Below are 12,773 nucleotides of genomic sequence, written 5' to 3'. Positions count from 1 at the left end.
ACCATCAGCATTCTGCCAAGAGCAGAAACAGCCAAGATGGTGCTAGACTTTGTTACCTTAGCAGCCAACAGAAAATGCAGCTGTGCTCCAGTGGATTTGCTTCTTTGGTTATGAGGTGCTGCTTTTCTCTGCGCTGGGGACACAGAACAACAACTGACAATAAGGAACCACAAGCAGACAAATGGGCAGAAATTATCTGTTATTTCTGAGCATTTCAATACAGTATTTCCTTTTCTTACAAGTCTGTCAGCCCAAGTGTCCAGCTGTGCCTTTTTCCTGCTGTGGGATGTGAGTTTGAGCACTGCAGTTGTGCAGACAGACAGCTCAGCCAGACACAGGCTGTGGCTGTGGAGTTTGATTGACTTGTCCATACAGAAATGATGGGGCATTAAAAAAACATAACACATCTGCTGTTCGGTTTGCTGCTTCTTTTGGAGTTGTGGAGTTTTCTTCCAGAGATTTTCAGGGAAAAGCAATGTCTTCAGCTGCCTCCGCCCCAGCCATCAGGGAACAAAATCTGTGTGTGGAAAGGATAAGGCCACTGAGCAAATGAATAAATCAGTGTCAGGGTCTGAGAAGGAATGGCACAGAATTAATTCCTTTCCCTTGTAAACCTTTTGTTCCATGCCAGTGAATTTCTTCATCACCCAGGTCTTTGTCCCAGTGAGCCTCCATGAAATGCAAATGTAGGAACTGAGGAATTGTCCCTCTCTCCATCCCCCATGGAAACAATTGCTGGGGACATGAAGAACTGATCCCCCATGATCCCTCCCCACCTGTCTGGCTAGTGCTGCATTATGTGTTAATCCATGAAGGAGCAGCCCATGGAGCTGGCTTTTGTCCACGTGGGTTGCATGGGAATCACCCTGACTGCTCTGCAGAGGAGGCTTTGCAGGACTGATGGTGCCTGAAGGATCAACAGAGGTCTCTGCTGGCTCAAGAGAAATAACCAGAGACAGCCTTAAAATCACCACTTTATGCTGACATAGTCAGGACTTACCTCTTCTATCAGCCTCGTAACATCCAGAGATATCACAGCCCCCGGGCTGCCCAGGCTGCCCAGGCTGCCCTCTGGCACCAGGGAAACCTGGAGGACCATAACTCCCAGGGATGCCCTTGGGACCTGGTTTCCCCTGCACAACTTCTCCTGGTGGACCTGCAGAAGGAGAAGCACAGAAAGCTGTAGCACATCTGCTTTTGCAGTGTCATACCTCTGCTGTATTTTCCTCCATCTTACATGGCAGGTAACTTTCTGAGCATAGTTTCCTCATTTTGGTGGATAAACAGGACCTGCCAGTTGGAAAACCTGTTCTGGATCCCAGTACCTGAATCCCTATTCTTGACCTCAAGGGTGCACACCTTGGCTAAAAATGGAGCCTGAGAACCCCAAATCCACCTACATGTTAAAGCAGAGAATCACCTTAACCCCCGGATCCACCCCAGACACATTGGGGTTTGTGTCTTTACATCTCAACTCTGGACAATTAAATGCAGAAGAATGTGTTTGACCACACTCTTTTGACAGTGCCTGGTTTGTTATGCCAGTAGCAAACTTCCCACAGATCCCAAGATCAGGGATCAGGGTGGAGGAGTACGCCAAATCCTCACAGATTACTCACAAACCCTTATGCTCCACGAGCTGAATTTTCAGAGCTTCTATCCCCCGAGCATCTGGTCTTGCATGCAAAAAGGCAGCAAAACCAAAACTCCCTGGATGAGTCTCATGTCCTCAAAACACATCATCCCCTGGGAATGGGTACCAGAGGGAAGAAGCTGCCTGGTTAATCTCTTGCATTTTAGCAGAGAGGAAACCATTGAGGATGCTGCCACAGGGCTGTGGTGGGAAGGTGAGTGCAGCCCCAGCACAGAGGTCCTTCAGCTGGATGATGCTTTGAATCTGAGAGCTGCTGGCCATCCTTGGATCAATAGACAGAAGCTGGGGTCACTCTACCTGTTCTGCCTCTGGGTCCTTGGCTCCCTTCCTCATTGGCTCCAGACATCCCTTTCTCTCCTTTGGGCCCTGGGGCACCTATTCACAGATAAGAGATAAGTGTTGCTTCACTCTATGTCAAATTTCACCCTGAATTGAGGCTCCTGCAGTCTCTCCATGAGTCAAAGAGGAGTCACAACCCTTGGCAACACTGAGAAACATCCATTTGCTTTCACTCACTCTGGACACCTACTCTTGCTCTGACCAGCAGGGCACTGATTTCTTTGATCCAAGCAGCACAGATCTGCAGCCCAAAAGAGGTGGGAATGAACATTTTTCACAGAGAAATTTATAGCAATAGTGTTTCTGCACCAGCCTGAGGGTTGGGCCCACCTCTGTGCTCTTCATGTGGATCAAACAAATCACAAAGCTGAACTGTCTCTTTGACCAGGTGCTGGTTAGCTAGGATTGATATTTTCCTGTTAAATTACTTGTGAAACTAGTACCTCTCAGAGAAAACAGGTACATTTTGACAAAATATGATTTTTTCATTATTTTAAGATGAAAATATTTTGATCAGCCATGTCCTTCAGGTGGTTTTTCACTAGATCTGTCTTCTGCCCTCTCCTGCTTGACAGGCTGGAAAAATCTGTTGTTAGTCCCTTCTCTCTGAAGTGACGTTTTGATGAGCTCTGCAGATACCAGCTAAGACTGACTACTCCAGGAGGAAGGAGTTAAACAGAATATTTCCAGTTACTCTGAGGTGTTAGGACATTGCTGAAACCAATGGTTTTCTTTTTATTTTGACAGACAATTACTTGAACCACTGACAAACGTCTGCAAATCCAAGCAAAACATCTTCCCACCTTTCACTCATTCATATACCTTTCACACATTCAATAACTGAGGCCACTTCAGAGATCATATTAATCTATTTCTTTAGTTATGTCTGAGTCTTTCATTGTGAAACTACTGCTCCAGAAACTTCTCCTTTAAAGATTGCTCCAGCTGTCTCATGCCTTCCATCAGTGTTTTCCAATGCTCCTCCTTTCTGCCCAAAGCTGATCTGTTCCACCACCATGTCTCCACCCAAATAACTGGTTTTTTGTAGCAAAAGCCTCCTGCCCACTAAAATTAAACTCTCCATCCCTCCCAAACCTACAAATGGTGCTAATCTGGCCTTTCCTTCCATTCAGAGCTTGAAAACAGAGTAGGTTGCATCTGGCTTCTCCCTACTTGTTGAGATTTATAATTTGGGTGTCTCTTCCTAGAATGGAGAAATCCAAAGGGAAAACAGCAATAAAATGAGACAATATCATGTATTATCTATACAATACTGCTTGAGGCACTGAGATGTTTAGTTAAAGTACCAAAGATGCAGTGAAAAATGCATATGAACACTTCTGCCCATACCTCTCTCTCCTGGATACCCATCCTTGCCTGGCTGCCCAGGGCTGCCACTTTCTCCTCTTTCTCCACTGTTCCCAGGTGGGCCTGGAGGACCTGGAGGTCCTGGTTCTCCTGGTTTTAACCTTTCCTCCCAGATGGGAACTGGCTTCCTTGCATGTTCATGTATGAATGAATCAAATTTCAACATGTGAGCTGAGAAGGCAAGAGAGAAAACAAACATTTCCTTGGCTGGGAAATTCAGAAGAGAGATAAAAATGAAAGGATTTTGTCTGAAAAGGTACTTAGAATGATCAGCTAGTGCTGAAAAGCTGTCAGTCCAAGCTGAGAGAGGCAGGAGATGAAGATGGGCAGCTGAGTGATGACTTTGCTGCCTGACCTTGGGCAAGGCACTGCTTCTCTCTGCACATCACAGCACAGGAGCTTTACAAACCTGCCTCGTCTCGGGAGGAATCAGCACATATTGCTGAAAGAATAATTTCTATCAAATTAGTTTCAAGCTTTTCCATTTAAGAAATAAAGGAGGCTTTGCAAAACACCAAAGGGTTTTGCAAATAAATGTTTTGCAGGTCTTTTCTGTGCTAATGCCACCCGATAAAGACGAAGTAGTGCTTAGAGCCTGAGATGGGACATTTGCTGGTGATGGGGCTGCTGGGATCACTGCAGCTTCAGGCTGTCTCTCCTCTGGTTTTCCACTTCTGGAGAGTCATAGGATCATAGAATCACAGACGGTTTGGGTTGGAAGAGACCTTAAAGCTCATCCTCTTCCATGCCCTGCCATGGCAGGGATATCTTCCACCATCCCAGGTTGGTCCAAGTGCCATCCAACCTGGCCTTGGACAATTCTAGGGATGGGGCAGCCACAGCTTCTCTGTGCCAGGGCCTCAGCACCCTCACAGGGAACAATTTCATATCTAATATAAATCCAATCCTTCAGCTTAAAGCCATTCCCCCTTGTCCCATCACCACACGAGCAGACTCAGGACCTGGATTGGTTTTACTCACTCTGGATCATCCGCTCACAGGCCTGGCTAACAAGCTGGTAAATGGTGGCCAAAGACTGTGGTTCCCCCTAAAATGAAGCATTTTTAAAAAAAAATTAAGAAAGAAATGAAGTATCAATATCTTTTAGAAAGGATCAACCTCATAATGCATGAGATCTTTCAGCCCATTCATTTTCTCAGCTTGAGTTCCAGAGATATTAATTACTGTGAAATGCAGCTCTATTTATTTATCAAGAAGCTCTGAAACCAGAAAATTGAAATTGGAAACATCAATAATTGCTTTTCTCCTGCACATCAAAAGGACCAGACCGAATCTAAATAATTACCAAAAAAGGGAGAGCAAATTTCACCCTCAAATTTTATCAGAAAAGATGCTAAGTCTATAACTCAGTGTTCTGTGATATGTAAAACATTTAGTATGATCAGATATTACAACTTCCTATCTTTGACTCCATCTTCCGTGAATATTGATTCTTACTGTATTTTGAATAAATCATATATCATGGGCCCTTCAGAAAGTTTTAGTGAAGTAGGGAAAAGTGATTAAAATGCAAAAACCTGCTTAAAAATAAACACTGACTGTGAAAATTCATACCTAATGCACCTGCTTCAAGAACTGTTTATAAAACATACATCTCTGGCTGGATCACTGTGCAGATAATCCAGGCTTACAAACTGCTCTGTTCAACACCCAAAGGAGGAGGAAACAAAAAGTTTCAGTGTAAAAAAAAGTCTAGAAAAGGAAAAACTGGTGGGATTGGAAGGAGAATGCTCTTAAAAATTATAATTCTGAAGCATTAACTTGAGACGAAAGCACCTCATCCCTGTCTGAAGAAAAATTCGCATAAGTCACTCTTGGCAATGACTCCTAGAAAGTCATGGCAGTTTGATTTAACCAGAAGTCAGGATGAGAAAAACTTGAAAAACTTCTTTTCCCAATAAAAGAACCTTCCAAGGTAGTGTGGGTGTCCTGGCTGCCAAGATCTGTGCTGGGGCATGGACAATGATTATGACAAATGAGCCCCCTTTGGCAACACATTAAACCAGAACAAAGTGGAGCCAAGTGGGTTTGGTTTTTCCCTTCTCAACAAAGAATGGATTTGCATTTGACATTTCTGCTTCATTACTACAAGTGATACTAAGGAGCTCCTGACTGCTGTGGGATTATTTATACCCCAGCAGCCCAGCCTGTGCAGGTGAAAGGAAAAAAGCAATAGGCACAACCAACACTGGAGAGGTTTGGCTCATAATTGTAAGAAAAAGTTGCAATTCAAGTTATCACGCCCAGTCTTTTGAGTGTATGATGCACTGACAATATCATCCAGCATGAGAAAAACTCACTTTCTCTCCTCTTTCTCCTTTGGGACCTGGCAGCCCCTACAGAAAAAAAAAAAAAAAAAAAAAAAAAAAAAAAAAAAAAAAAAAAAAAAAAAAGTCTAAGGAAGGAAGAACAGAAAAAACCAAACAAATAAATTCACTGGGGGTGTGGGTTACATTAGTGGGAGCACAATGATTGTTCCTCACACTCTTGTTGTTTTCTTGACCTCATGGCAGTGATTTTAAGAGCTTTAAGTCCATACTTAAAAGTATGAATTCATACTCAAACACATTGTTTTTAAATAAAAAGAGTAATAAATCGGTAACTGGAGCAGTGGGATAAGCACCATGGGGAACAGGGATGCAGAAATTTCTCAGGTGCACTCTAAGAACAGATTTCCCAGCAGGAGAGGTGGTTTTTAACATCTGAGGAGAAGAAATTCCTGTGACATTTAGATCTGTGGTTTCACCTGCAAGCCCAAGGCAGGCTGCTCCAGCTCATGAGTGACTTTCTTGCTTTATTCTAGAATCTTACACCAGAAATCTGTTTAGATTCTGTGCAGCAGGTGAATCTGCAGAGGCCGAAGGGAGCTGGGATTTGTTGAATGCTTTATCAGCAGATCAGTAGCCTGGGCTTTGAATGCCTAGACATCTCCTTTAGAAGGATGAATGTGAATTTAAACTATTCTTCAGACTCTGAGGCAGAGCTGTTGTGGGAACAGCTCATTCCCATTCAATTATTCCATGTCTTGGCCTTCTTCGAGACCCAAAAGCAGAAACTTACTGTTGGCCCAACATCACCTGGAGGTCCCTTCTCACCACTGCTGCCTCGGGTGCCTGTGGCTCCTTGGAAACCCTGCAGACATTACAGATTAACCATCCAGTTATTCCCTAACTTTCTTTTTCTGTTCAAGGGCTCCAGGGGCACCCCTGGTGGGAGTTCAGAGGACCCAAGCAAGGGAACAGCAGCCTTAAGTTTCCTGTCCAGCCACAAACTCACTGTTCAAAGCTCACTGTGTGTGAGTCATGCTCACATCTTTTCCCATCACCATCTCAATTATGGCCAAGCCAGCAAAGCTGAGTTTTGCCAACAAACTGCATTGTAGTTTATACCTTACAGGCTTTTGATCTTTTATTATATATTCAGATTTAGACACAGCCAAGAGCACAACCTTCCTCTTCAGCCTCCCAACACCACTTGTTTTTTCTCTTTTTCCTTTAAAACCTGGCCTCTAATACTTAACAACATCAACAGCAGCTTAGAGAGTGGGAACTGCCTTCTGTGGTCATCTCCTCTTTGTGAGCTTTCTGTGCCTTTTGGAGCCACAAAGAGAAGAAAAAAACCAGCCAAAAACAACTAGCAGAAATACTTTGTTTTAGAATTTTCCAGCTATTACTTTTGAATTCAGTAGATATTAGCAACTTTTCTGAACAGTGAAAATGAGAAAAGTTTTCAAGGCAGCACCAGAACAGCTCTCAGAGCCTCCTCTGGAGGTGACAGTGCTTTCCTCATATTTAAAAAGCTGAGGCTCACTGCTGCCAGCTCCACATATTCTCAGGATGAACAAGTCAAAGTGATGAGCCTAATTCAACCTTGGCTCCTATAAATAACTTAGCACAACCACTGCCAAATTCCTTATAACTCAGCAGTGAGACTCAGCGGTGAGATTCAGTTGTGAGAATCAGTAACTTTTCAGGTCCACCAGCCATCAACTAACCCCAAATTTGGTTCAATTTCTCAAGTAAAATGAAGTGTTCCTGTGGTGCCTTCCAATTAGGAGGTGTGAATCAACAGATCTTAAAGTTCTGCTACGCTGGGCGTGACAGAGTGCAAGCACACCCATCTACATCCAGCCCTGGCAGCAGATACTGGCAGGGATGTGGGGGGAACCTTTCACACTGCCTGCACCCTCCAGCCCCTGCTGATTTCAGCCCAACCAACCAAACCCCCTCCAACTCAACCAGCAGTTGGAAAACAGCAGTGTCAGGAAAGCTAACACAGCACAATAAGAATGTCCTGGCTGGGATGAAGCTTCCTCAGGACTTGCCAGAGCAAGCCAAGGATTTTCTTCTTACCCTGAGGGTGGCAGGGGAAGGAGGCACCTGCACCATGTGCTCCCTGTGGTACCCTGGGAAGGGGGTTTGCCCTGACTCTTTCGCGTGAAAGCACAAAGCTCTGCTGAGGAGCAGATTTCAGAGTGCATCCCTCACAGGGAATACTCACCCTTGGTCCAGGAGGTCCTGGAGGCCCAGCTGTGCCTTCGAGTCCCCTCACCCCCTGCAGAGCAAATCCAGTCATTTACTAACAAGAGGATTCTGAGAGACCTCATCAGCAGTGAGATGCTTTTCCATGTGCTGCTTTTAGCAGGAACTTGCTGAAATGGGTAAGAAAAGCATCGAGCAGCAAGATGGGCAGTATCTGCTCAAATTTGGCCAAACCTGAAATGAGCCCCTTTTTTTCCCCCAATCCCTCTGGCTTTGTGAAAAGACCATTCACTTCTGCACTGAGTGCACTGGGAAGTTTTGGGTCTCTGCTGGGATGCTCCTAGCACATTTTTAGGCACCCATGCACAAAACCTTAGGGGTGAGATGTTTTACCTTTGCACCTTGAAGTCCATCCCTGCCCGGAGCTCCCTGCACACCAGGAATTCCCTGTAAATCAGAAATGCTGGGTAAAGTCAGCATCTGATTATCACTGCCCTAATCCATCTTGGAACAGAGGATAGAAGAGAAAGGTCAAAGAAGACAGAGAGTTATTCATTACATAGAGCAAAGACTGTTACCCCAGCTTTAATTCCATCATATGCAGTTTGCAGATAGGTCTATCTCTCTAACACCAGGTGACTCAGTTTGCTTAGGAAAGTGATGGCATTCCAAAATGACAGACAGTTCCCAAGCAGACAAGAGCAACAACTTTTCAGACTTGCTTAAAGTAGTTACTCAGAAAAAAGAGCAAGAACAAAAACAAACAAACAAAAAAAAAAAACACACAAAAAAACCCAAAAACAACAACAAAAAAAAAACGAAACCAAAATAAACAAAATCAAAAAACAACAACAACAACAAAAAGCAAACAAAAAAAAAAAAACAAAACCCAAAAAAAACCAAACAAGGTGGGCAAAAAATCTTTGGGACAAGTAGATGGAGTGGTGTTCACCATTACCTGCATGCCAGGGATTCCAGTGTCTCCTTTCTCTCCTTTAATTCCTGGTGGCCCCTTGGATTAAAGCAGAAGCACACAGTTGGGTGTGTGGCAGAACCCTTTAAGGCAAAGAGCATCCTGCTGCTCCACATGCATGTCCCAGGTTGTTCCTGCTCCCTGCAGTGTTCCAGGGTAATTTACAGCCACAGCATGTGCACAGGGACTCTGCCATCCCAGACATGTGGCAGCCCTTGCCACTGCTCCCTGCCAAGCAATGATGATCACTGGGAAGAGAAATGCCTGAATATTCATAGGATATCTTGAGTTGGAAGGGACCCCACTGGGCTGCTGGAAATAAAAGCCCATTAAGGGGAGTCTGGACAAAAGCAGGCTCTGGCCACAATGATGAAGCGCAGGGCTTTGTCAGCATAAACCCACTGATTGTCATCTCTCCCTCTGCAGCTGTTCAGCTGCTGGTGAGGGTGATGGAAACACATAAATCACAGCACTGACACCCATTCCTGACAGGTTCTAGCTGGGGAGAGTGAGTGAGTGTCAGAAAAGGGGCAATGAAAGAGGTCACATACCACAGGGCCCTGAACTGTGATTCCTTGGGAGCCTGGAGAGCCTTGCTGGCCACTGGGACCTGCTGGTCCCACTTGTCCAGGGGGGCCTGGCTCACCCTGAAACCAAAATCAAGGAAACAATTATAAAGGAAGGGAGTGGCCGGTGCCTGCTGTCCTCATGGGCTGCGCTGCACAGCCTGGGTCAGCATGAACCACCTACAGGATTCAAGATTCAACTGGGGCACTGAGGGCATCTCCAGTAACCTCAGCTGCCTTTGTTTTAGGACCAAGATTTTGGTGCATGTTTCATGAGAGCAGACAGCAAAGCTGCAGGGGGTGCTTTGCAGAGCACAACTCACCTTCCCAAGCATTGATTCCTGTTATTCAAGCTGGCCAGAGAGCAAAAAGCCATGTTCCTTAGCCCATTTCTGAGATCTGTGTCCATTCTCATTCCTTTCCCCAAATCCTTCCCCTGCAGCCATGCTGCTTTCCCAGGTGTTATCCCAAAAATGGGACCAGTTTTCTGCTCTGGCTCTGCCCTGTGCTGATCCATGGAGCTGTGAACTCTTGCACCAGGGTTTGCTACAGTCCCAGGGCTGGGGGATTCAACCCCAGCCACTCCTCCAGCCCACCTCAGGGCTGTGTTCCCTCTCTGCCCCAGGGCAGGAGATCTGTCACAGCACAAAGCCTGACCCTGTCACAGCACAGCTGCTCTCAGAGGACATTGCTGACCATGGTCAGTGCATTAATTCAGCACAATCAGGCTCGTCATCTCCATCTCCAAAGCCCAACTGAGCATTTAATTAATAATAAGTGATCCCATCCTCCTCTGTGTGTTGTTATGACTCTCTTTGGGCTCAGCTTGGTGCAGGGAGATAATCTCCAGCCTAAGGACTCACCTTGGGTCCTGGCTCCCCCTGCTCCCCCTGAGGTCCTCTCCTGCCAGGGCTGCCCTGCCAGTGGGACACAAAGAACATCATCACATTTATTGCACTGTAACCAGAAGCCTGGGGGACAGAACTCTGTGCACTTCACTGCCCCACACTGGAAAAGGTTTCCTGCCCCACAGAGCTCAAAACAAATAGAGATAAAAAGAAAATTAATTGAGTTGTCCAGGAAATGTGGGAAGGGGAAGAAGAAAGTAACACCCTCCAGCACTGGGAGCACAGCACTTATTCCCAGCAGGGAGGGATGAAGTTTCAAACTATTTAACCTCCCTCCAACTCCCTCTGAGTGGATCCATGCTGAGACATCTCATATGGATTTGAGAAGGGAGAAAGGGGGTGCTCATCATGGAATTCAGCTGGGTTTTACACTCTCCACCCCAGAGAAGTGACGTGCTGGGATCAGGGACAGACCTGGCTCTGGGAGACCTGGCTTAGCTCTGCCTGACTCTGGGTGGGGAGAAGAAACCAACCTGCTGGCACGACCTCATTTTGTGTGAATTTTTGACATCTTAATCTGAACGTTGCTATTCTTGAACCCAAAATAAACCACGTGGATTTGAATTGAGAAGCACAGGCAGGGAACTTTGGGAAAGGTGCTTTCAGAAGTGCCCAGAAACTCATTTCAGAAGCCAGCTGGATCTAGTCAGACACACTCATTAGGGACAGTGATAAATACAAGGTGGGACATGTCTTGCTAACTGGAATTTTAAAAATAGCAGTGAGTGCTGTTGTAACTGCAGCAAATTACCAAGGGTTCAGTGGTGTGAGGAGAAGGTTATGTGTCAAAACCCAATTTCCTCTAATGCTTTAAAGAGTCCTGCTCTTTAAGGAGTTGTCTGTGGAGATGCTTAAACCACAGGGCAATGCAAGCTGCTAATTATGCACTTAGGATATTGGAGCAAACTCTGACAGTGGAGTGTGCTGTTAATTAAACTTCCACCGGAATGAGCAAGTAATTACTCTGCAATGAGGCACTCTCCTTGCATAGAGCTGAACTCACAGCTAAACCACAGGTCAGTGCAGGAGGTGATCTGAGACCTTTTCACTTGAAAAAGAAGGCAAATGTTTCCATTTATGGTTATTTTCCAGGAGAAAAGCACCTGGAGTGGTTGAGCTGAGCTGCTCTGGACAGGCTGTCTGTCAGGCTTCAGCTGGCTTGTGCAAATCAAATATCCTTCCCCAGATTTTCAAAAAACATTTTTTTTTTTAAATAACTGCTTCCTAGTGTTTAACAGGAATATTTTCTCCTGGGATTTAAGCCCATGACAGCTTTCCTGCATCCATAAGGGACAGGGCAGAATTTATGCCCTTTTTTCCTGAGCACACTGCAGATGTAATGGCTGTTTCCTCTTCCCCCCCATTTCTTCAGGGTTTTCTTGCAAGTGACATTCACCGAACAGAAAGAGAGTTTTGGGGACAGACAGGATAGCAAAGTCTCCCCCTTCTCTTTACACTGTCCACCCACACAGACACTCACTGGCTCCAATTTAACATAGATCCAGACAGGAAGATTTTTTTTTTTTTTGGTGAGTTGTTTTTTCCTTAAATTTACAGACAATTTCTGAGCCTGAAACCCATGAAATCTCTGCAGACACTGAGGGTGACCTGTCCTCCTCTCCTAAGAGGATTAATGTGGAACCAGGCCCTGCTCAGCCTGTTCCCAGCTGCAGCTGTTGCACTGCCAACTCTCCAACTCCCCACTTCATCACCATCCAAAACCCAAAGGGAAACTCTCAGCCTGGCCCTGGAAAAGCTCCTTGAGTTAGGATGAGAGGAAATGGCCTCGAGTTGCGCATGGGGAGGTTTAGATGAGACATGAGGATAAAACTTCACCAAAAGGGCTGTCACAGGCTGCTCAGGGCAGGGGTGGGATCACCATTTCTGCAGGGATTTAAAAGTGTAGCTGTGGCTCTAGGGGACGTGGTTTAGAGCTGGGCTTGGCAGCCCTGATTAATGAGTGGACTCAATGATTTTTAGGATCTTTTCCAACCTGAGCGATTCTGTGATTCTAAAACCCCACAGAGCCCCAGGAGTGTTATCCAATGGCCAACATGCCACAAAACATGAAGCAAGAGCAGCACCTGCAATACACTGGAGGGGAGGGTGGACTTACAGGGGGCCCTGGGGGCCCTGGCAAGCCTGGGCGCCCAGAAGTGCAGGAACAGGCAGGAGCCAGGCTAGGGCAGGTGTCCTCGTCCCTCTGAAATGAAATCAAGCCAAAACCAGTCATGAGCAGCTGCACAGCAAGAGCAGGATGGATCACAAGTACAACACTCAGTGTTTCAAAATTCAATCTTTTACTCGATAAAAAGCAGAATTTATTTTTCTACTCCACTGAGAGATTTTTGTGAGCAATCGAGTGCTTTATTTTTTCTGTTGAATAACGAATGTAGAAAAAAAAATATGAACCAGCCCTGCCTGCAATGTGCAAAACACATATTGGAAGGTAATTTTCTACTT

At 45.5% G+C, this 12,773-nt stretch overlaps 1 protein-coding gene across 1 annotated transcript in view; it reads right to left on the bottom strand.

The window, feature by feature from the left end:
• Positions 1-303: 303 nt before the first annotated feature.
• Positions 304-12,773, bottom strand: part of COL20A1 (collagen type XX alpha 1 chain) — a 48,388-nt gene continuing 35,918 nt past the window's right edge. Inside the window, exons 27-39 of the mRNA XM_058036230.1 lie at positions 12,427-12,513; positions 10,266-10,319; positions 9,388-9,483; positions 8,822-8,875; positions 8,257-8,310; positions 7,883-7,936; positions 6,443-6,514; positions 5,683-5,718; positions 4,343-4,409; positions 3,344-3,532; positions 1,952-2,029; positions 1,001-1,156; positions 304-517 (exon numbers count right to left, since the gene is read on the bottom strand). Coding sequence (XP_057892213.1) covers positions 504-517; positions 1,001-1,156; positions 1,952-2,029; positions 3,344-3,532; positions 4,343-4,409; positions 5,683-5,718; positions 6,443-6,514; positions 7,883-7,936; positions 8,257-8,310; positions 8,822-8,875; positions 9,388-9,483; positions 10,266-10,319; positions 12,427-12,513 — 1,011 coding nt within the window. The 3' untranslated portion in view covers positions 304-503. The remainder of the gene's footprint in view (positions 518-1,000; positions 1,157-1,951; positions 2,030-3,343; positions 3,533-4,342; positions 4,410-5,682; positions 5,719-6,442; positions 6,515-7,882; positions 7,937-8,256; positions 8,311-8,821; positions 8,876-9,387; positions 9,484-10,265; positions 10,320-12,426; positions 12,514-12,773) is intronic.

Source organism: Melospiza georgiana, chromosome 17 (assembly GCF_028018845.1).
Source record: "Melospiza georgiana isolate bMelGeo1 chromosome 17, bMelGeo1.pri, whole genome shotgun sequence".
Classification (NCBI taxonomy): domain Eukaryota; kingdom Metazoa; phylum Chordata; class Aves; order Passeriformes; family Passerellidae; genus Melospiza; species Melospiza georgiana.
The sequence above is the reverse complement of the archived record's forward strand: the minus strand, read 5'-3'. Positions and strand labels throughout refer to the sequence as shown.